Source organism: Myripristis murdjan, chromosome 15 (genome assembly GCF_902150065.1).
Source record: "Myripristis murdjan chromosome 15, fMyrMur1.1, whole genome shotgun sequence".
In the NCBI taxonomy this organism is placed as follows: Eukaryota; Metazoa; Chordata; class Actinopteri; order Holocentriformes; family Holocentridae; genus Myripristis; species Myripristis murdjan.
In genome coordinates, this window is record NC_043994.1 from 10,296,776 (window position 1) to 10,321,412 (window position 24,637).

The 24,637-nt window shown below is 41.6% G+C and overlaps 1 protein-coding gene across 3 annotated transcripts in view; it reads left to right on the forward strand.

Annotated features, from left to right (window-relative positions):
• Positions 1 to 407: 407 nt before the first annotated feature.
• Positions 408 to 24,637, forward strand: part of ehbp1 (EH domain binding protein 1) — a 174,881-nt gene continuing 150,651 nt past the window's right edge. For all 3 annotated transcript variants that reach the window (XM_030070143.1, XM_030070144.1, XM_030070145.1), the window contains exons 1-2: positions 408 to 800; positions 1,424 to 1,886. In XM_030070143.1, coding sequence (XP_029926003.1) covers positions 1,783 to 1,886 — 104 coding nt within the window. In that variant the 5' untranslated portion in view covers positions 408 to 800; positions 1,424 to 1,782. The remainder of the gene's footprint in view (positions 801 to 1,423; positions 1,887 to 24,637) is intronic.

The following is a 24,637-nucleotide window of genomic DNA, read 5'->3' on the forward strand; positions in this document are numbered from 1 at the left end:
CCATGCGGCGCACCAATGAGAGATTCCCGGGGGCGTTTCTTTACTCTCAGTACACCAGTCACCCAGGCGCTGGGGAAAATGATGGAGAGGTGAAACTGCGTCAAGCAAGCTAAAGAAAGCAAAAACATCACCGGAAACAGCCTTAATTTTTATACAAAATAAAAGCTCATAGCCTGAAAATGTAAAGAAGGTGATAATTGAGTGCCTATTAAAAGTTCTATGAAAAGTCGTTTTGGCGTAAACAGAAATAAAAGTAAATTTTATACAGATTAATCCGTCAATGTATACTTGAAATTCGACATATTTGCCACTAGGTGTTACTCAACAAACGATGTAAAGATGGAAGTTTTATTTTGAAAATGAAAAACCGGGAGATGTTTGCTCTTTCTGGCTAGCTTAACTCTGGTCTGAAGAGCGCAGCGGTGTGCGTATCGGACTGGTCTCCTGTCGGAATTTACGCCTGGGGTCGGAATACTTTTTTGTTTACTTTTTGGACAAGCTCAAATAAATGTCGCCTCAGATTCGGCTCTGAGTCTTCGAGTTTGCGCTTCTCTGTTTAGCAAACGCGTATGCTGGCCAGCCACTGTTTCTGCTCTTGCCATGTTATGATAGCTAGCCATCGCTAGCGAGCTAGCTAACTGTATGGCTGCTGGTACCGCTGCAAAGAAGGTGATAATTAGCTAGCAAGCGGGCTACGCTGGCTCGCCGACTAGTTTGTTCCAGGCAGTCGGACAGTTCGCCATGTTTTAACACATCCGATAAGGCTGCTTAACGGATGATGCGTTTGATATCACAGCAAGGTGAGTGTCAGGCATGCACAGTTAATTTAGTTTCACATGTTATCACGCTAGCCTAGCAGCTGAATCATTCCAGTTAGCAGAGCACAGCGGCTCAGGCTATTCCCTGGAAGAGAGACATTCCACGGAATATTCCATGTTTACACAATATACTGCATATCTAGGTCCCAGTCTCATGTGGCATATCTTCATGAAGTTTGGCTAAATGGTATGGGCAACGCGACTTGTTCAGTGAATTGTTAGTAACCCTCTGTCACCGTTTTCTGTCACCATTATAGAAAATGAATCCATAATTTATCACCAAACATCCCAAGTTAGCTAGCACAGACTTGCCGCTCCAGTAAATAGCTCCCGGCACGCCTTGTTGGCAGCAGAAGCGCTGTTGGAGTCCCACACACTTTCTCATACATAAACCATACAGTGTGACGGTACATAACGGGGCTCTTGTAACATTGGCGGTGCCATTACCGGTGGCAGCGGCGGAAAAAAGTTGCCAGCACGGACAGTGCATCTCTCTGTGGGGACTGACAGTGGATAAGTTGGCGTTTAGATCAGGGAGGATACTCCTGAATGCTGGGACTTCACAGTCTTGCCGCTGCTCTGCTGACTGTGTCTTTCTTTTTCAGGGTGGCCATCCTAAAGGAATATCACACACACAGAGGATTAATCGTCTTGTCCTTGGAAATTATGGAGTGATTTCGCCGCTAACACCATGCGCGCTGTCAAATCAGTCCTGGGTCACTGCTGCGGAGAGTCCACGTCGTTATGTTTGGATTTACCAGGCAGTTCATGAAGACCAGCAGCTCCAGTTGGACGTCTTTTTAATGTGCTTCCCATAATACATTAACTATGTATAAAAGGAGGTTGAATTGGGTTGTATTTGTATGAACATTCAGCCCCCAGTGTGAATTTGTGTTAAGGAAGCCCCACAGAGGGAAGTCCAGGACGGGACAGGTACTCAAAAACTATCCCTTCCTAAAGAAACATGGCCTCGGTTTGGAAAAGATTGCAACGTGTGGGGAAGCATGCCTCCAAATTCCAGTTTGTGGCTTCCTATCAGGAGCTGATGGTGGAATGCACTAAGAAATGGTGAGTTGGGATACACGCAACCACAGTGCTGTCATTTCAGCCCTATGAAAACTATGTGTCTCTGTCTGTGTGTTGGAATGCTGAGCTGGTTCCTGGTGGCCATAATTCACACACAGTCTCCTTGGTGTGCGGGCATGTCTGCATGTTAGGAGGGGCCCTGGAGCCTTGCGAAATTGCTATGTTAGTTTTTTGTGCGCCGGCACTGAATTTGTTTGGCTTGTGTATTAGCCCATGGCAGCAGGCTGCTCTAGTGGTTAGAGAAATTACTCCTCAACTGGAGGGTCTGGGTTCAAGCCCCCATGTGGCTAGCACCCACCCTGCTGGAGTGTGTGAATCCCGAACTGCCCCAGGGCTGTTGCTGACCCTTCACTCTGAATGTCTTCCATGGAGAGGGAAAAGTGAACAGAGAACTTCTTTATGGTCTTAATAAAGTAAAGACATATTATTAACTTGGATTGTTAAAATTGTTAAGTGATGTGTTGAAAGTCGTCCACATCACAGGGCTTTATGCTGACTGTGGAAGTCAGCATGGTGGCAAGTACAGGTATGATGTAGGATTTTATTGTAGACTTTACAGTTTTTCTTGATTGCTTACACGCTGTAACTGGGCCTGTTAACTGAACATCCTAAATCACAACTCCATCTACTCAAAGACAGGCACATTTACCAAAACTGTAAACACTTCTCCTGTTTTCACAAATGAGCCAGGTTTAATAAACATTTTGTGAATAACTCCTCACACAAAACCCTTCATCTATCTCTGGCTCCACCATGTGCCCATTTAGAAAGCACTGGCAATCAATGTCATGAACTCAAGTCATCACAACTGAAACCTAGTCAACACCCAGTTCTCCAGGTGGAAACACTGTGCATCTAAATTGTCAGAAGCAATCAGAATCTCAGGATTATCTGCTTTTCAGCATGGTGGTTGAAGGTCTGTGACCAAACCCTTACATCTGTGTTCACTTCCTCCAGGCAATGAAGGAGTAGTGTTTAGATATTATCATTGAGGCTTTCCAGGGGTGAATAAGGCATACAAGGAGTTTTTGCCTGTGATGTTGCTGAGAATCTCTGGCTTGACCCAGCCCAGAGACAGGATGCTGACGAAGAATAAATGTAATTTCTTTCTTTATGTACAAACGTCTTCATTTATATTTTTTCATTATTTTATATTTTCAAGTACAAGGAAATTATTTCACTGGTCTCTATGGTCTTTGTGAGTTGCATATATTTTTTTTTTTTTTAAGGTACACTTAACATTTTCACTTTGAAAGTTTATACAAGCATTGTGTCATTATTTAGTGTGAATCACGTTAAGAGATTTTGAGGGTAAAATTAAATGTCACTATTCAGTGCATTACCCCTTTAATGTGGTGCAGCCTTCAAAGCCAAGAAAAGACAACATAATATCAGGATATGGCAGCCATGATATTACAATATTGATATGTTGCTGAGCTCTAAGTGACACAATATCCTGTTCTTACACCACTGATATGGCATCAAAGTGGCATCAGATGTAATATCAAAAATCATTTAGCACCCCTCTCACTGACATGAGGTGTATTGAAAGCATAGGATATATGTTTTTAATACCTTCTGTGTCTTAGTTCAGCAGCCTCTCCCACCACTTCAGTCTGTAGGTGTAAAATTACGACCCAGACATATGTCTGTAATGAAGAATGAATGAATGCTGGTCAATGAAAAGGGATGGAGGAGCTCTCAGGTAGGCATGTTTTCACTAGTGAAGATCAAGAGGTGCACACACTGTGTTGCAGCTCGCAGGTATGTGTCCTGTAGTGAGTAATGAGTGAAAAGCGGGGCGGTGCGGAGTAAGCGTGTACCCTGGAGGCATGTATTCTCAGGCGACTTGCCGTAGGCATGACTAACACAGGCCCGCAGAGCCTCAACCTGGGACAGATGTTAACGTGTTGGAGAATGGAATGAGAAAAATGTACGTCTCTTCCCAGAGCAAAGGGTGGGTGGGCTCAGAGCTTAGTTGGTCGTATGCTTTGTTTTGCAGTCTGAGCACGGCTCTTATAAGTATATCAGTGGAATATTCAGATGTATTGATTGGTAGTCACACATTTCATTGCTTATTGTACATTGCTGTGAAAGAGTGGTTTTTAAATGCTGAAAATATAAATATAGTAATCCCTGGGTGTTAGTTGCTGTGGTAATTGGAGTTTATTCAAATATTTCTTGGTTATAGGCAAAGTGTGTAGAGATCCATCATTGTGTCAGGGTTGGATCAAGACCATTTCATGCTAGCAGGAGTGAGCCACCATCCAGTATGTAATAGTTCATCTTAAATGGCAGCTATATTCAGTAGAAGAGATCCAATGAGCGTGTCAAAAACAGTGGTTCGAGATCTTATGACAGATAACTGTGTGTATAGTGTGTGTTTATGTGAGGACCTGCAGCTTGTGGTTGATTGAATGCTGGCGCAGGGTCTCTGCCTGCCTTGGAGTGTGTGTATACGCATGGCTCAGAATGTGTGAGAGAACATTGGCGCATGGTTTCTGCCTTCCTCGGACTTCATCAGTACGGTATGTTATTGTTGCAGTGGAAATTTTCCATCTACACTGAGTGGAAACAGTCTCCAGAGCTCAAATGGATCTCAAATCCTGAAATCCTCAAGTGATTTTTTTGAAAACTCACAGCCCTTTCATTGTTTGAATTTCTGTATGTGCATATTTCTGCACACGTGCATGTGTGGGTGCTTTAGAAACTGTGCTTCACATTTTTGTTTTGCAAATATAGCTATTATGCAGAAGGGCATATAATGGCTTAAATTCTCAGGTTGCTGATATTAAAAACCAGTTGGTAAGAAGTGCCTGGGTCTTTTCCGAGAGTGTGGTTCCTCACATGTGATCCCCATGCCTGAGGTGTGATGAGTAGCTTAACTCCTCTAATCATGTGGTTGGGGTGTAAGCTTGCATGAGCACTTTTATCCAGCCAGCCAGACTAACCTATTGGTGTTCAAAACTTCTGTGATGGTCTCAGGTAACATCCTGGTTTTTCTCTGTCTCTCTCTCTCTCTGCCTCGCTCCCTCTCTCTCTCTCTCTCTCTCTCTCTCTCTCTCTCTCTCTCTCTCTCTCTCTCTCTCTCTCTCTCTCTCTCTCTCTCTCTGTCTGTCTCTGTCTCTGTCTCTGCCTGTCCCTCCCTCTCTCTCGGGGGCACCTCAATCTGGATTGGAACTTTTTAATTACATTTTACACATTTTACTTAAGATGAGTTTCCAGTGTAGAGCGGAATGAGCATCACAATGTAAAACACAGAATTTCAAGATGACACACAACATAATAAGGGATTTGTTTGTTTTTGCATCCCTTTAATGTTCACCATACTGTACAAGTACCATTTCACCGGAGGAGTCCAAGTGCGGCGGCATCTGGGAATGTCGCCCATGGAGCAGGCAGGGGCTCAGTATTTCATTCATGGACAGTTTAGCAGGGATGGAAAAACTGGCTACTACTACAGGGATTGAACCTGTGTCCATGCACTTACTGGATGTTGCCTCCACCCACTAGACTACAAAGACACTAAAGGCTGAATTATGCTTCCGCGTAGGAAGAGCGTACGGAGGTTGTGCGAAACTTACGGGGGTTGTGCGACCGCCGCAGAGACTTGCCGCGCGCCTCCCAAAAATTGTAACTACGCGGACCCTACGCAGCCCCACAAGAGCTGTGATTGGTCCGCCGAAGTACATCTTTTCCGGCATTTCGTTGCAATCGGCATCACATCCTGTTGTTGTGCCGGCCGGCAGCGCCGTTTTTAAAACAACTGTTGTGTCTCGACTCGTCGGTTGTGTTTAAAAACTTTGGAGAATGCTGGATCTCGCGGAAGAATGCCTGGCTGAGGAGGTGCGCAAGTACCCGCACCTATACGACTCGTCCTCTCGCCATTACAAAGACGTACAGAAGAGCAGCGACGTTGGTGGGAGGAGAATTGCTCAGTGTGTTTCGCAAAGGTATGTTGGACACACACGCACTGCGTAGGAAATGCGTGCTTCGCACAACCCCCGTACGCTCTTCTAACGCTGAAGCATAATTCAGGCTTAAGGCTTTGTTCACACTGTGGGCAAATCAAATTTCTTAAATCAGGTGTTTAAGATAGACTGTCCACACTTTTTTTTTTTTTCAAGTGATCAAATCGGATTTGTCTGTCCAGACATCATCAACCTATCTGCATGGGTTGCTCTGGTAACGACATTGGTGTGAATTATTATGTATGCTGATAACGCGGTTTTACGTTTCAGCATCTGTCCACCAGCTGTTGTCTATGTTGTCCTCCATAACACTTTGCTAGTAGCAGCATGGACTCCGCTCAACTGCTCTGATGCGCTTCCATCGCCTTGGATTTGACATCGTCCTTTAGTGTCGCGTTGTGAGTGACGCAGAGGACAGCTTCAAATCAGACTTGAGATGCATCTGTAGAAATCCGATTGGAATTGCATTTCAAACCACCTTCAAATGTGGCTTTTATCTGATTTGCAAAAATTACATTTCATGTGTTTTTTCATGTTTGGTCTTTCTAAAATCAACCTGGATATGCCAAAAAAATGGGCTGACAATCTGAACAAGGTCTAAGTCTTCAGTGATGACCTGTTAACACTGACCTTAGTGGCCTTTATTACCTAAAGGATCTGGAGGGTATCATGCTTCATTTCTTGGCATACTTTTAGACAGAAAAGGAAAACATTTACTTAGTAAATAAGAGAAAGGAAAGAGGGGACAGTGAGAGTCAAATACAAACATATAATGTTTAATCTACTACTTGTTATTTGATTCAGCCTTTTGTCCCACAAGGTCAACCCAACTCCAGTTTCTTGTTTTTTCTAAATAAAGAGAGTGGGCCGTCCACTCAGATTTACTATTTTTATTCTAAAGTGAAACAATAGGCATGTTGTGACAGAAGTGGCACCTTGGGTCATTGGGTGTTCCTTGACATATTTAATGTTTGTAAATTAACTCTTGGCCTATATCTGTGGCCCAGTTCCTGTGGCTGGCTCCTCTGCAGCACTGAGAGAGTTAGCATTCCACTGACACCCGGTTCAGACTCCGGAGTCAAATCAGACTCGCCATCAAACTTTAATGAGTTCAGTGTCTGTCTTTGCCATTGAAATGGAACACTATTCACACTGTTGTAGCGCCAGCATCATGCCCATTCATCCTGTCTGACGCATAACATATTAGAAATGCTAATAGATCATACCTCTATGACCTACCACTCTTGCCTTGCCTCATGTTTTTAGTTTGATCCAACCAGTAGGCACACTCAGAGAGACGTGTGGTATATATATCCAAACCTAGCACTGAGCCGGTGCTAAATGTTAATAAATGTTTTCTGTTAATTTCCAGTATGAACATATTTGTATGATTTGGTGCCCCTGGAAACAGTTAAATGCACTTAGAGGCCTGCATTATAGCTATTTACTGTGTATTTCTTTGCCGCATTATATTTGACTTTCAGACGTCTGCTACAGTCAAAGAGGGAAGAATCAGAAAAGCCCTTGCGTCAGCTCACCAAGATGTAGAGTGAATCTTGTCTTGTTTACCACTTCACTTCCTGCCTACCCCAAATCTCAATCCCTCTCCCTCTGCAGAGCAGTGAACTGGGCTGTAATATCTGGAGACTGAAATATATAAGTCTCTTAACCTGGCATTTGCTGTTAAGCATGTACTGCCATGCTTCTGTCTCTCTGACCTGTTCACTGGCACTGCTTTGAACTGCTGAGCAGGCAAGAAAAGATTCATCTTTATTGAGGAGCTGGAGATAAATCTGCTCTGTCTATTTGTGATAATGGACACAGGCTTGCAAACAAATATATAGTACAGCAGCAGTTATAGAGGCAGTAAGTTGCGGGGAGCTATATTTGGGCTGTATAATTATGGCTAAAATTATTATAACCAAACGCTCTCACTCAAAAATATTAATGCACTAAATATTTTTTACCGTATTAGTAAGCCTTGATTTTTTTTTTAAACTCCCCTTAGTGTTTACTGTTCAGTGGGTAATTTGCTACATTCATGTCACATGGGAAGGACGATAGAGGTTGGGCAGGTTCCCATTAGTACCACTTTTAAGTGTTCATGTCAGCACAGTAAGTGAACGTGGAATTAAAGTAAACTAATGTAACAGGTCTTCAAGTCTATATCAAAAGGTAGGCTAACACTACGAAACCTCTAATTTGACAAAATGTACTCAGTTTGACAGACAGGTGTGGTTTGTTGGTTCAAAAAGCATTCACGATCAAAAATAGCTTTAAGTTTCGATTTATTTATGATCACCATTTTCCAGACACTCTTTTGTTATTTACCTCCTTGTCAGATATATCAGGGATTAGTTGTAATTCCTAGTTGGATGTTGATATGAATGCTGTTTAATAGTCAGAAGTTGATACTTACAGTACACACCATGTGATGTGGATGTGCTGTATACCTCTGGGATTATGTGAAGAGTGCAAACTGCTTTATAATTATGTAAACTAATAATCCCAAAACTTTTATGAAATACTGATTTGATAGATTATTTATCATCAAGAATTTATCCCCACTTTGAGGAACTAATTGTTTCATAGCACTTTGGGCATCTTCCGTCCTAACTGTAGCTATTTTCAGCTATAAAGTGTGTTCTATGAAATGAAACCTTTCAGTATTGTTAATGTGCCGATACAATTATCAGTCAGAGAAACAAATTGTGATAAGCATTTCATCATGATTGTGCAGCCGCTTTAAGGCTGAAACATTCCATCTGAAAGGCAGGTGAACATAGTGAGGGGTCACATGGTTCAGGTAGTCACTTAAAAAAAAAATATTTTTCTGCAGAAAGCTCACAGAGAGTTTTGCCACTCACACATAGAGTCACACCTGGAAGCTTCTGTTGACCACTGAGCATTTGGGGATTAAACTCCATGCTCAAAGTCACCTCGGCAATATTTACCCAGGGAAGAAAACCCACTTTCCCCACCCAGATTTTCTCAGCTGTTCTGGCATTAGCACTGGTGACAGGTTGTGGCTGCCCTGCAACGAAAGCTGCTGGCTAAACTTGTCAGAGTTGGAAGGGGCAGCAGGTATCCCCAGGTGGACGCCATCCTCATCTTATGCCCACATCTGCTTAATTCCTTCATACAGTTTGTCCTCTCTCTTGTCTTACCTGGAAGATGGAAACGGGGCTGTTACTTTAGTGCTAGAGAAGAAAGCTTGTGATCAGAGGGTCACCTTTGAAAATCTGGGTGAAATCAGTGAGTTTGATAGCCTGGCTTCAGCCCAACTTCAGGATCTCTCTAGATTTTTTTTATTATGCAGATAATAACGTGAGAAGGTCAGCACGTCACGTCCAGGTCTTTGATGCATTCCGGGGCTGTCTGAGATTATCTTTTTTTTTTTTTTTTTTTTTTTTTTTGGCTGTTGTAGTGTTAGAGGATACAATGAGCCAATTTGTCACTTTGGCCAGTGAGTTTGCAGCAGGATAAGCTCTGTCATTACTCTTTTTACTGTAAATGAGACACAAGCAGACAAATAAGAGTGTGCATGATTGCAACTCATTTTATGAAAGCTGTCTCATCGCCAACTCTTTGTAAATCAGATCGAACCAACAGTGTATGTGTCCAAATCCTAGAAGCTGTCCTCTTTCTATCTGCAGGTATGCAGGTGCAAACAAAAATTTGCCCTAGTTGATCTATTGTTGTTGTTGTTGTCTTCATTCTTACTGACACAAACAAAGTCTGCACTAATGACCCATTTGACTTTCCGGCTTGCTTGTTCTAGTCCCACGAGCCCAGACCTATGAAATTTCACCGGCCTGTCAACTCTGTTTGAAGTATGGCCGGCCCACGCAAGACTGAGAAGTCTGTTGTTGAGTCTTGTAATGAGCAAACACATGTCATTGCCTCATCTGAAAAGTGTGTGCACTATTTTGATACAAGATGATTCAGTAGCTCAGTAGCTTGGCAAATGTGAGTTGTCCTGCAACATAAAATCATGTAATGTGCTTCTGGCTTAAGTAGTGACAGCTCCTCGATGTCTCACAAAGGCTATAAGTGCTGCAAGGTTCCCTAGAGCAAAGCAGCTCAAACAGTCCAAGTGTAGAAGACTTCAAAACTCCCAGGTGTGAACTTACACATGAACTTACACATCCATGTTACCCTCCCTCATCCTGTCACTGCCCCCCTGAGGCTGCGGCTTTTGGAAGAATGTGTTTTTAGTTAAATATGGGTTAAGAACATTGTCAAAAGCTAGGAGTGTTGTTGACAGACACACTGACACGCGTGTCAAGGGTATGAGCGTTATACACACTGGAAACAACACAGACGCTATTGATTACATTGTAACTCTAGCTGGCTACACACAACCGTGGCTGATCTGGACTGTAGAGATTCCCTCACAGCCACACGACAGGGCAGGGAAGGTTCAGGAGCTCAGAGGAAGAAGTTTTCCTATCAACCAGGGACTGGGGAACAACCCTGGGGGCAAAGCATCAATCATGTCATACACAGTATTACAGGAGGGGAAGGGAGAGCAGTGGACTCGAGCACACACACGCTCACCGACTGTCTCTAACACTTGCTCTCACTCACCCTCCGTCTTTCATGCACATTCACAAACAAACTCACCATCTGTCACTCACCTACACTAACACACGCTCCATTTCTCTCTTTCTCACACACACACACACACACACACACACACATACTCATTGGGGACAGCGCAGGTAAAGCTGCTCTAATCTGACTGCTGACAGATGAACGGCTGTTGTCTCCGTTACATCCCTCTTGTTTTTACTTCACCTCTCCTCAGGGAGCTCAGTGTGTCAGAACAGCTTTTAAACATTAGCATCATATAGTCGTCTTGCACAGCCTATTCATGGTTCCCTGAAACAACAGAGAGTTTAGGGTATCATGTCATGGGTAATGGTATTTAGCAAGGAAAAGTTCCACAATCAGCATGTGAAATGGCCTTGTCCCATATGTGCCAATATGTGTGACACTTTAAGTGACAGTAGCTCTCGGTTGTACTCGGTTGTTGGCCGGGTTATCTCTGTACTACCATAATACTTTATTTACAACAATGTTTTGTCACATATTTTGGCTTTATCAAAAAATTGCTCCTCCTGCAAGCTGGATGTTGCACTATGCCCTATTGTGATTTCAATGATATTTTGATAAATTTTTCAGCCCCACTTTCCATCCAAACACATTAGACATGTCATCTGTGTATTAATTGTATTTGGAGAGTAAACAAAATGCGAGTCAGATAGATTTTTAATGGGAGATTAAGCTTCGCCTTTGTTTTCCGGCTTTTAGTGCTCCTTATCTCATCTGGGCTAAGGGCTTTCTCTCTCCCTTATCTTCTGCATTCACTCATTCTTGACGATGTAATCAGAAAAACAGGAAAGCAGCAAATCCTCTCAGTATTCTTGATAAAGACCCTGAGCCCCCTCCCTGTTCACTCATTCTGTACTGCTTTCAATAGGAGTGGCCGGTCTACTACAGTTTAAAATACTTGAACGAAAGTTGATTGTCCAGATATCCTGAAAAGAAAACATTAAAAAAAGTTGAAATTGCTCAACAGTTTGAAGCATCATGTCGTGACTTGGCTGATGCCTCGCCCTAGTGCTGGATAGTGACCGTCCTGTGTCAGGCTGCGACTCGTCCTCTGGTGAGCATGTGTGTCATATGGTGACCGCCCATCAGAGAAAGTCTTCCTGATGGCTTGTGTAACGTGGCTTGTTGCTTCACTTGCAGAAATGCAGCAATTGTGGGTGGAACTGCAGAATTTTGACAGAAAATTTCAGTTGAGCTAATTATGGAATGAAAGGTTTGAGGTTTTAGAGAATATTTTGTAAAATAGTAACATTACAGTGTATTTTTATGCTGTTTTTTTATTTTTATTTTGAGTAGTTTCATGAAAAAGAAAAGAAACAGATATGTGCTTTAAATTTAAATGACATGCCAGTGCGTACGGGAAGCAGAGGTTTTGTGGAATGCAGTGCGTGTGTGGATGGTGTGTGTATTTTCGGTTTGTTGAATTGTACGACTGAGACACCAAAACTGGGATCACAGACACTGTCATACTTGGAATCTGGGAAAAATGGCCAGAAGAAGTGGCTAGCCAGTACCTAAGTACTGTAAGCTCAGTTCAAATCAGTTGTATTAGCTGTACAAACGCAAAAGTGGAACTTGAACAGCCAATCACAGCAAAGTACGTGACCAGTAAAACAGCAGTCGTAAAACTGTGATGGGAGCGTTTTGAAAATGAATTGGTGCTCAGATTTATTTATCCATACAAAACCGTGGTAAAACAATATGTTTTACTTATCAAGAATCTACCTGTTATCTGTTTATTAACAGTTATTTATAGGTTGACTCTAATCATAATCATGCAGCTGATAGAGCACAAAAAATTCACAACATGCATAATTTCCCATAGAAATTAATTGGGCTTGTTTGACCAAAAATATGTGTGAAGCTGATGGATAGTTTGCTCTGGGTTTGTTCCTGGTGCACTGTTTATTAAGAATCATTTAACAAGTGTTTTCATATGTGATACTTGTGTCACTCTGTTTTGTGCTCTTATCACATTCTTAATTATGATGTTTGCTGAGGGTTTAAGTCAGCCACTTGTTTTTGCTCCTCTCAGCTCAGACTCTTCATGACTTCCTCCTTCTTTAATTGTTTTCTTGAGCCAAGCCCACTGCTGTCTCCTGGGGTGTCTCTCACACTATCATTACTGCTTTTCTCTCTTTTTTCTCTCTCATCTCTTTTTCTTTCTCACTCCTCTCTCTCTCTCTCTCTCTCTCTCTCTCTTAATCGCTCCATCTCTCTTCCTCCTGCCTTCCCTCACTTGTTTCTCCGCCCCCTTTTTTTGTCACTTTAACTGCTTTGCAGTGGAATCCACCCGACTGCAGTTTTTCAGTGCTGCAATCATGGATGCATACACACACACACACACACACACACACACACACACACAGGCCACACACAATGACTCTCGTATGTACTCTCTCACTCATGCACACAAAAATGCACAGAGACAGGAACACAGCAAGTGTAAAGGATAGACACAGATGTATGCATGTTCATGTTCGAGTGCATACACATACACAAAAGCACACAGATAATCATATAAGCCTCTGTCTAGTAGTGCCTACACACACACACACACACACACACACACACACGAGACATAGCGGGGTAGTGAAACAGCCAATGGAGTGTTAAATGTGATGAAAACCCTGCTGGTGTGTCTGTCTCTGCTGCTGTCAGAGAGAAACACACTCAGCCCAGGAGAGCACTCATCATTTAGCAGCCTGAGGGCTGTGCTGCAGGATGTACAGGCTGATGACTGTGTGTGTGTGTGTGTGTGTGTGTGTGTGTTGGGATGGGAACATAGCACCAGCCACCAGTCTGCTGCTGTTCAGTTTTGGCTGTTGCTGGTTTATGTACCAGCCACTGCAGCAGACAACAAAACATCATTTGGGATGCCTTATTCCATAAAACTCACAGGTGGACTTGAGGATGTACTGTGGCAAGTGAACAAAATGCTCCCTCCATTCTTGGTTGTCAAAGCTGTTTTCTCTACAGGCCACTAAATCCTCTTTAACCATTTTACCTGCCTGTTAGCCTGTTGAAAAGGCTTCATGGTTTGTTGACTGCCTTGGTGGCTAGTAGATTAAATAATCTTAAAAGCCATGGTTTGTGTTAACATTGTGATCATTTCTCATTATTTATTTATTTATGTGGATTGATTTTTACATGCATCAATATCATTGAAACACTCCCAGGCAGAAGAAGTGCAACTAACAAGACCAGAGGCCCGTATCACAAAGCGGGATTAAGGGGTTAGCGAGATAACTTCAGGCTCAACTCCGGATTTTCTGTATCACAAAGCCAGCCTGCTCCGGGGCAGGCTAACTTTCAGGATAGGATTGAATCCTACATAAAGCACCGCCCCCTGGCCAATCAGCTGTTTGCCAAACCGTGGCCTGTCCAATCATCGAGGATCCCGGAGAGCATTATGGCGTGAAAGGATTTTCCTTGACCGATCAAACCCGTTAGATTTTGCCGACGACTCTCTGTATGAGAGAAAGGATGTAATGTAATGTATGTAATGTGAAGCAGCTTCAGCCTGGCTAACAGCTGCCTGCTGTACACAGCTGACACTCTGTAGGAGAGGAAAATACATGAGAGATCATTAAAGGAAATTTGATAATCAAAAGTATTTTTAGAGGCGTTTCACAACATTTTAGGGACATTTAAAATGGCACAATTAATTAGCTCTAAATATTTTTTGGGGACAAATTATTCCTGTGTGAAAGAATGGGCCTGATTGACAACTGAGGGGTTACACGTGGGGGAATTCAACTATACCGGTCACACACGCAACGCATCTGTGCAGTGCAGTGCATGGGTTTCAGCGTCAGATGTGGACTTGAGCCACTGATGTGTAATTTGCGCATTTATGCAGTCGGCAATTCGTTGCCAAGCATTCCGCCTTCTCTTGACGGCAGCCGCGGTGTTCAATTTACTGTGTAGATGTTGTTTTCCTCCTCATACTTTTCCAGTCTAGTACGCCACTCCTCCTCATACTTTTCCAGTAGGCGATAATACGCTGCTCCTCTGCCGTGAAAGACGCTATGCGTTTTTCCTTGTCGCTCATGTTTGTGATTGGTCGGCTGCCTCAGAACCCGCCTCTTATACGTGCGCGTTCACGGCTCTTGATGAGGCAAACCTGGATCGAGTGAGCGAGTTGATAACCAGCGTCGTGATACCGGTTATCCCTGATCACCATGATCTCGATTAGTGTAGCCGGATATGTCTGGCTAATCCAGCGAAAACTAAGCTTGCTTCGTGATACAGGCCTCAGGGCTCTATCTCTTGTAGTAGGGTGCTACCTATATGGGAAGTACAGGCGTATTTATTGTCATTTGCTTTCAATATTTATGTACAGAGCAGCTTCTTCCCTCAGGCTGTGAGACTGCTTAATGCACCATCTGCACTCCTCCATGTTTAATAATTTAATTTTTTTGATACAATCAATTAATCAACCAAGAGGGAACCACATTTTAATTTCATTATACAACCTGTTGTATAATTAGCCTACCAATAAACTTCCTTGTATCCTTGTATCCTTTATTGTATATTTATTGACACTGACAAACTGTAAACAACACACTGTTGGAAACATTCCTCTGAAAGGCACACAAAAACTACATTTTAATTCACCAGGGCTTTTCCGCATGTGCTATCTACATAGCAACATTACCACATTCTGTCTCCAGCAGTGACTCTGGCAGTCCTGGCTGGGCTGCAGCAGTGTTGTTGTTTGGATTGGTCGTAAATATCAAAGTTGTATGCCTATGCAAACTCTGAAGGTGTGATTGGCTGATACTGTGTCCTACAACCAGGGTGGCCCCTGCTACAGGCCTCATAATAAAATTAAATAATACCTAGCATGTAGTGGGGTCTGGAAATATGAGTGTTTTGATGAAAGGTCTCTCCCTTGTATTTCAGTTTCAATTTCCCCTCCAAAGTAGTGCGTAAGCAAATGACCCGTTGAATTCTGCAGTTTAAATATAACATCAAAGCCTTTGATCATAAAGAATGACTGATCCATCCTTAGTCCTCCCTCTAAACACACTTGTAGGTGCTCACAATTTTCCTAGCAATAACATGAGGCAGTGGGTCAAAAGCGTTTTCATGTTTCCCATCCACAAGATGTTTGTTCTTCATGTGGGCGGTGTAATGATAGAGATGATACTGAGTCAGTATAGATAAGTTCACCATTATGATCAGTACTATTTTTTCAAAAATTCTGATGCCTTAAAAAATCATTTTGTCACACACTGTTATTTTGCTCCCTCTGCTCCCTCCATCATTCATTATCCCCACTCCGCCTTTCTCTCCAGTTTTCTGCAGCTGCTCTCCAGCACATGATGGTGGTGATTCCTACTGTGTCAGACTTTCCCTCGGGCCGTGTGCTAGCTCCTGTAGTGACAGTAGTTGTTGTAGGAGGGCTGAAAGTTATTCCTTCACTTCCCCGACTTAGAATTTCCCGGTATTCAAACTCGCAACCTTCCAGTGAGAAGCCTGCCTCAGTCCACCTCCGACTCTCTTTTGTATTTTGTTTCTGAGCTTTGTGTTGCTGCTCCCAAACACATGATCTGGGTGACTTCTGCTGTGTATGTTCTCTCCCTGAGGCTGTCACTGTGCTCTCTGGTTGAGTGGCAGTAAGCTGCTGCCTGTCTGAATGCTGACTGCTGCTTTGTATTCACTTTACTGCCTTGTGTCTCGCTTCCTGTAGTGTCCTGATTTCCTTTCCTTTCAAAATGTCCAGCAGAATGTTTTTAACCTTAATATATACATGGAAGTCGTGGTGACCGTACACGCAGACTCATTCATCATCGCCTTGCTCCATGCTCAATCAGTGTTTCTCTAAAACATTTGAATGAATTGTAAAAGAATGTCACAAAATATCAAGTGAATTAAGCTGCATTTCCATAAGACAACAAAATGAGAATGATGATGTATCCCATGTTGTCATCGTCCCACCATTGCTACAGGTAACCTTTGCAAATATTTATCATACCCTTTACAATTTAAATAATAACAATTATTACTACCCATTTATTTTTTAGTGTCCAATTTTACTCATATATGCAACCAAATTGGTCTAGAGCCCTGGATGAGACAGAGGAATGTCTTTTTTTCTGTGGTTGTTTAGGGAAGATAGAGCATTTCTTTTTCATTCTCTTCTCCCAGATTTCCCAGTCATTTTGGCATCAGAAACGTAACCCTCTGATAGGGCCAGTACAGTTCATTATGTGCAGCTGTTTAATTTTAACCTCCAAAAATTGATAATGCTGGATTGATAGACTGTTGACAAGCAAACAAAGCAACTCATTCAGAATATATGGTGTGGTTTGAAGTAGTCGAGATGCTTATGTAGGCCAAATGCAAAAGGTCAGTAATTTTGTGGCTCAGATCATCAAAATGATTTGTGATAGATGATTGTGATCACATTATATCTTAAGAGATCATATCTTTTCTTTCTGCTGTTGTCAGCTTCTCTCTCATCTCGATCTCCAGCAAGTGTCCATTGACCCATGAAGGACATGACTTTAAAAACATAGCAGATATACAATAGTCCACATGAGTGCATTTTACCCGCCCATATTCAGACATGACTGTTGAATTGGTTTGACTTGCACTCTAGGACAGTTTGCATAAGTTGTTAGCAGCCATATGATTTTTCCTACAAGCGCTGCCTGTGACCTAACTACAGGTTGAAATGGTCATCAGTGAAACTAACTTTTTTTCATTTTATGACTAGTTTTATGACTTTTTTCCTGACAGTTGTAGGTTGTGATCATCCCCCACAAGCAAAAAAAATAAAATAAAATGAAATTGTGAAGACATGCATAGCGGCAAGCTTTACTTCTGCACTTGCCTGCTCTCTCCACAGATAAAAAAATAGAACAAATATCCGACTTTTTCCTACTAGCCTTCAAGGCAGTTTAAATCAGCTTGGCTACAGGAGTTTCCCTGGTAACATCATCAGAAAGAGAAAATGCACTGCACCTTCTGTGTTCAAGCAAGTATTAAACATTTGCAGTATTTGTATTTCTATATGTTATTTACTCTCCTGTTATTATTAGGTGTCAGACAGCACAAAAAGCAACACAGACAATGGGAGGCAGAGTAGACAACAGAAGAGAAAGGCCGCCCTAAGAGAACAGTGATGTACATATAAAGTATGTACGCAACATGACATATTTAAATATATTTCATTTGTTTCATGTTTGACACACTAGCACATTTTGGCTCTTACAAATTTTGATGGTCAGGAGGTAACAGACATACAAGATGAAGATTGGAGAACATTGCTCAGATTATGTCATGAGTCCAGAAGCTAATTTGCAAGAGTTATATTGAGAAAACTGAAATGGAATCAGTTTGTAATTAAAGATTGTGTCAGTTGTTGAGTCTGTTAACATAGCAAACTACCTTGTCCTAGAAACCTTTTTTAAAGTTTTTTTTTTTTTTTTTTTTTTTTTTTTTTGGCATTTCAGCTTTATTTGATAGTCACAGTAGAGAGAGACAGGAAAGGCAGGGGAGAGAGGGGATGACATGCAGCAAACGGCTTTAGGTCGGATTCAAACTCAGGGCGCTGCGATCAGGACTCACCCTTAGCACATGGTATGCGCTCTTATTCAGTGAGTTACTTTGGCCTCACAATTGAACCTTTGATTTCTCTGTTGGTTTGGTTTGAGCAACAGTAGACAATGCAAACTGTTGGCATTTTGGTATCTAATTCTAACACCTCTTCCAGTATCCACTTGGTCTTCATGGCATCATCTGGAACTTACCTCTAGACCATGCAATTTGATAACTTCCAGGTCTTGAAGACAAAGTTACTTCAGATTTTAGATTTGTCTGAGGTTGTGTTTTTCTACGCACCTTCTCATCATAGCAGAGCATTGGGTGTGGTTCTGTGATCTACATGTCTATAAAGAAGTAATAGCTCGAATGACTATTTCACCCTTCATCAACAGTAAAAAACCTCAGTTAGTTTGCATCGAAAATACATTGCTTTGAGGTTTCCTCATGAGAGCCTCAAATTTTTTCATACATATAGTTCACATCATAAGTGGACAACCCAACCCAACCGCCCATCCCCTTCCCACCCTAGCAGACATCCAGTTGAAGTGATAAGAGAGGAATGAAAGAGCACTGAAGATGAACCAGAAAAATATCTTTGCAAAAATATCCACACCGCCCCCACTGTGTGCACTTCTGTTGTGGCCTTGGTATTCTTTAATGACATGCACTTCAAACATCTAACATATGGGCCTCATTAGTTTGGAATTTGGGTTGATCTGACCATTTACTTACAGTTGTCATTAAATTAAATTCAGCCTCAGATTGAATGAATGAGTCTAGTAAGTTTTGCTATTGAATTTTAATGAAAGAAGACCTTCAGACACGAATCAAAATTCAAACAGAATCTGAGAAAAAGCACAGCAACGTTACAGCCCCACTCGCAACAAAATCTTAAGTTTACAGATTTTACTTTTCCCAACTGATTCTGTCTGTTTTCTTTCAAATTGTAGACACCTCAATATTTGTGTTCAATATCATTTCTGTTTCCAGTGGGTCCCAGAGTCCTCCTGTGGTGACTGTTTCACCATCCACCCGTTTCCAGGTTTCTTCTCATGTCTGACAAGCGAATTCAAATAGTCCCGCCATTGAGGAAATATTTCATTTTCTCCCCTTGGCTGTCAGTGATGGCAGTGTCGGCTGCCATGCTCCCGCTACACTCTCTGAGCGGAGAGATGTGCAGCTATTACCTCTGTCCATCAGGACAGGTTGAGCCTCTGATCTTTGCTTCCATCCATTCAGCCTCTCGGCTCAGTGCTTCGTCACTTGTCTGCACCATCCCCCCTCTCTTTTTGGTCCGGGAGTCATGTCTGATCCACAGTTGATTTACAGTTGCTCTGTCTCTGCGTTGCGTAACAGTATCTATGTTTCCACTCAGCTGCTCACAGAATTATAATTAGGCTAAAGATCTGAAATTTCTCAAAAATAACTGGGACATGAGGTGTTGAAATAGGCTTCCAGAACATAGAGTATAGCTATATCAAAAGTTTGTCAAAAGTTACTCAAAATCTGGAAAAAAATATTGTTCAGTCCTGACATACATCTCGTTGCACATTCTTTGTAGTTGTGGACCCACTGTCACATCGTATATTTTCTGATGTCAACAATAAAGTATAAAGTATTTCTGAATGGTCCTCATCTATGGAGTGATATGACATAGTTGGTAGAGGCTGGGCAGTACAACTGCCGAAATCTACTTTGTGTAAAAGTAAAATAAAATATTCAAAAATAGTAGTAGTATAGAAGTCTGATACACTCTGACTATATATACACACCTCACACACGTCATTTAAAACTTTACAACCATGGAAGGTCAACATGAATTAAAGTCATTTAAGGGTACAGTGAACATTGGCCCTGCCACATAGCCTGTCTTTAGTCACAAACAAGTATACACACACACACACACACACACACACACACACACAGACCCAGGCAAGCTGATTAGAGTGGTACTTTAGCTTCTCACTCCAGACACTTGAGTCTGGCTTTAGTGCTTTCAGTGTTAACTCTGTGTCACTGACCCAGCTCTTAGTCGTCACACACACTGGCTCTCTGTTCTGTGATTGGAGGTCAAGGGCCTGTCAGTGTCGCCTAGTAGAGCCCAGTGATGCACGCGTGTGCGCACACACACACACACACACACACACACACACACATTCAATTTCTTGTCCCTTTATAATCGATGCATACTCATCCTGTTCTGTTGTCTTGCAAACAAATCTTCATGTATAGTATTTTTCAGTGACATTGTGCACTTTAACACAGTGTAAAAACAGTGGTAAAAAAATAAAAACAGAAAAGTTTGATTTGCACAGGTACAATGCAAAAGCAATCCAGCTATCTCTCTTGCAAATAATGGAAACAAACAAAACCAAAGCAATACAAATAAAACTGAGAGGCAAAGGTGCACATTTATTGGATAAAGTTATCAAATTAACAGCAAAATTACTAAAGAAGAGAAGGCATAAAATGAGGAGGGGAAAAAAGTGAAAAATGAAACCGTAGAAGTGCAACTCACTTTTCCTTTCGGTTTTTCCTGCTTCGTTATTTTTCTGATGACAGACGTTGAACCTTGTTTAAAGGCTGCATGTCAATTTAAAATGGCATTTTGGCTGGTCCTGTCATGCCCTGTGTGTGTGTGTGTGTGTGTGTGTGTGTGTGTGGAGGAGTGTTTGCAGTGTGACAGTGACACAGATTGTGTTTGCTCTGCTACGTCTGTCTGATAGCAAAAGGCCACAGTCAGACTGACAACAAAGCAAAAACAGTCCTGGCTGCTCTCTCTCTCTCTCTCTCTCTCTCTCTCTCTCTCTCTCTTTCCTAATTTTCCTGTTTCCTCTCTCTGCTGCCGTCCTCAGGTTTTTTTCTTTTCGCATCATTACGTCCAGGCTCCAATAGAGGACTACGCTGTGTCTCAGCACTGCTGATCTGGCTTTGGCATCATGGTGACAATAACACCTAGCCTCCTCTATTCGAATTTCATGGTTTATTATAGGCACCAATTTTTTTAGGGAGCATAACACTAGTTTAAGTCTTTAGTTTTGTAAATCTAATATAATTCATGTTTACATGACTAAGTGGACCAGAACAGAGGAGACTTTGTCAGCATTAATTCACCATTTCATTTTTCCAAGCAGAGATGCTTATAAGTGGCTGGGATCTCTCAGCTGGATTCCATGATCGCTCAGAGTTTCAGGTATTCCCCATATTATGAGAAGGATTAATACCTTTTTTTTTTTTGCTTAAATAAGATGCCATTTTGCCTTGATGAATGGGGCATGAGCAGATTCTTTTTTCATCAACATATTGACTTTTTTCTCCTTTTATTAGGAAAGTGAATTCATAGTATGAGTATTCTTCAGCTATTTATCTGCAACATAGAAAACAAATTTACTCTTGGGGTACATGAACATGGAGCAGTGTCACTTGGCTTTGATGACCAGCTGGTTTCAGTGGCTCAACTCATTCTGACCTGAAAATGTATTTGTTTACAAAGGCAAAATAAATTAAACTAGTGTACTCAATAAAAAAAAAAAACAAAACGCAATGGAATGGCTTATCTTTAGGAATCTTTGTGCACATCACTTATAACGACTTATAGCATCATATCCTTGAGCATCTTGAAAACTAATCTTAAAACTAATCTGAATCAGATTGCATTGTTGTTTTTGTGTCTCAGTGTGTTTTCTCCAGACTTTGTAGCAGTAGCATGCTATTGGCAAGAAAAACCCTTCCAATATCATATATAGCCGCAACAAAGAAGAGGATAAACAGTTGAAATAACACTTGAAATTGTGGCCAGAATATGGTACAGTTGTTTCATCTGTCACATCACATATTAAAACAAAGAACTCTTGCATTTGCAGTATGGATAAAAAGCTCTTACTTATTGCTGTGCAGTAGTCTGTTATGTTATATGTTATCGTAGTCTGTGAGATTACATATCACAAGACTGTGTGATGATGTGTGTATGTCAGTACAGTAGTCTGTAGAGACACACTTGCATTTCCTTCTATTTTTTTCCTGCTGTTTTCTTCTCTCTGCTCGTGTCTGTGACCTGCAGGCAGACATGAAGTCTGTTGGCAGAGGTGGAAGCTCTCCTTCTGAGTAATATTAGCGTTTGGACAGGATGATGCAGTATCTGCTTTCAGACGCCTGTCTTTCTCAAACACACACACACATACACACTCTCTCTCTCGCTCCCTCTCTCTTTCTCTCTTTCTCTCTCAGATAAATGCAACTTCTCATGCCTCTTCTCTTGTTTCTTACTCACATCATGCACTCATTTCTTTCACTCACTTTCACTTTAATTTTTTCTCCCATCCTGATCTCTTACAGCGCAGATCTCTGTCTCTTTCTCACTCTCTTTCTGTCTACACACACACACGCTGACTGACACACTCAAATAGATGACAGAGGAAGCTTTATTCCTTTTCTAATGACAGAGGAGACAGTCTAACCCTCTCCAGCAGACAGACGGAGGATGAGACAGATCTCAGACAGTGAAGGCTTCTTGGAACGAGGCCATGCACCCCACAGCCCTGCTGTCACTGTAAGACAGTGCAGGCCATTAATTACTGAAAAAAGAAAAAAAAAAAATCAAAATTTTAATATTGACTCCTGCAGTTTCCAACTCCTGAGGCATCAGGAGCTCATTTTTTTTAATATGGCACCTGTGCTTGTTTGCTTTTTGCAGCGCAGCATCTCTGGAAGACAGATCAGGTTTGGAGAAAATATTCAAGCTAAATAAATTTTAATAGTTAGCATGTGATTTTTTTCCCCCCTAGTGCCGTCCACTTGTATTGTAGCTGATATTACATTATAATGAAACGCAGCATTCAGAGAGGAAGAATTTGGCAGAAATTCTAAAAAATCTCTAGTGTGACAGGGGTTTAAGCATCATATTTTAGCTTGGCTGTGTTTTATTGGTATGTCAGTGAACTAAACTAAGCTCTGCCCTGCTGTGAGCTGGGGTTAAGCCTGCTGTGCTTTGTGTGTGTGTGTGTGTGTGTGTGTGTGTGTGTGTGGATGCGCACATCTGGCTGGGCTGGGGGCCTCCCTATCAAATGTGAAGTGGTTCCTTCCTCTTGGTTACAGGAAAGATAGGGCAGCCACATGGGCAGCCACAACATCCTGACCCACCCTTCACTTTCATCCATGCAGGCAGATGGACACAGAGACACACACACACACACATACACACACACACACTGTGTATACATACATGTATGTGTAAGTAGCTTGAAGTGTTCTTCACCCATTCATTTTTTGACGAGCAAGCTTTCATTGTCTCATTTATTTCATGCATCTCAATTCTGTTCAGAGTTATTGAGTATTTTATGTGCCTTCAATGCTACCTCAGAAAAACTGTAGGTTTGTGTGGTTTCCAGTTTAATGTGGTGTTGATTATTGCTCTATAAAGATCGACCACCATAGGGATGAGGTGGTTGAATCGAGGAGGCAGTAACCTCAGCAGTTAGAGATGAAACTGCCTGTCTGTCAGGAGGAGGAAAACAAAAACTTAGGACTATTATGATATGGAAAACCACCAGTTCTAACAAGATAAGACAAGGCTTTCATGTGATTTTTTTTTTTTTTTCACTGATCACATTTGCTCAGTTGGCAAGAAAGTTGTTGAAAATGAATAAAAAGTGATTATCTATGCACCACACCGCTGACACATTGATACACCTAAAAATACTACCAGTTGATAATCAGAGTTTGACTTTATAAGTACCTAAGACAAACAGCAGTTGGAAATCAGGCACAAAAAAATGGTAGGCAGTTTAGGGAATCTTTAAAAATATGTTGAACATTTTGAAGCATTCAATAATTTATATTCAAGGACACAATCTTGATGGTAATATAAATACAAGATTTCAAGGCAGTATCTTAAATAGTTTTTGATTTACAGTGCCCTTGACATTGGATGCTGAACCGAGGCGATACAATCAGGACTAAGCCCCACCCATTTAGATTTTTTTTTTCTTGAGCACTATTTATAAAATTAGAATTTCAGTATTAAATGATATTTTCTTAATATTATGTCTTTGTGAAAATATAAACCAAATCTAAGAAAGTCAGGTACAAACATTTCTTTAAACATGTTGAACTGAGAATGATTGACCCAACTGATTTTAAACTGACATGGTCTTATTATCTTAACAGAGGCACATCTGAAAAGCTTACCATGTGTTGCCCTTGCATTTACACTATGGTTCTTATAAAATGCATATTGATGTTGGCTTTTACATGTGGCAAGATATCAGATTATCAATATAGGCCTCAAAAAAACATGTGTGTCACCCTATTAATTTACCACTGAATTGGAGTGCAATACATAAAAAACTGGCCATTTAGTTGTATGCCAGGCAGAGAGCACACATCACATGAAATGTGATGTAATTTCAGTTTACTACGGCCTGTCATGTATGATCAATACATTAATTATCCTTGTCAGCTGTCTGTTGAGTCAAATCAAACTGGCGTCACCCTCTGAGTGTTGGCCAATTGTACATATCTCAGACAATTAAAGAGTGTCAAGTTACTGTCCTACACACTGTCAAACACATTCAGTCAGTGTGACCCATG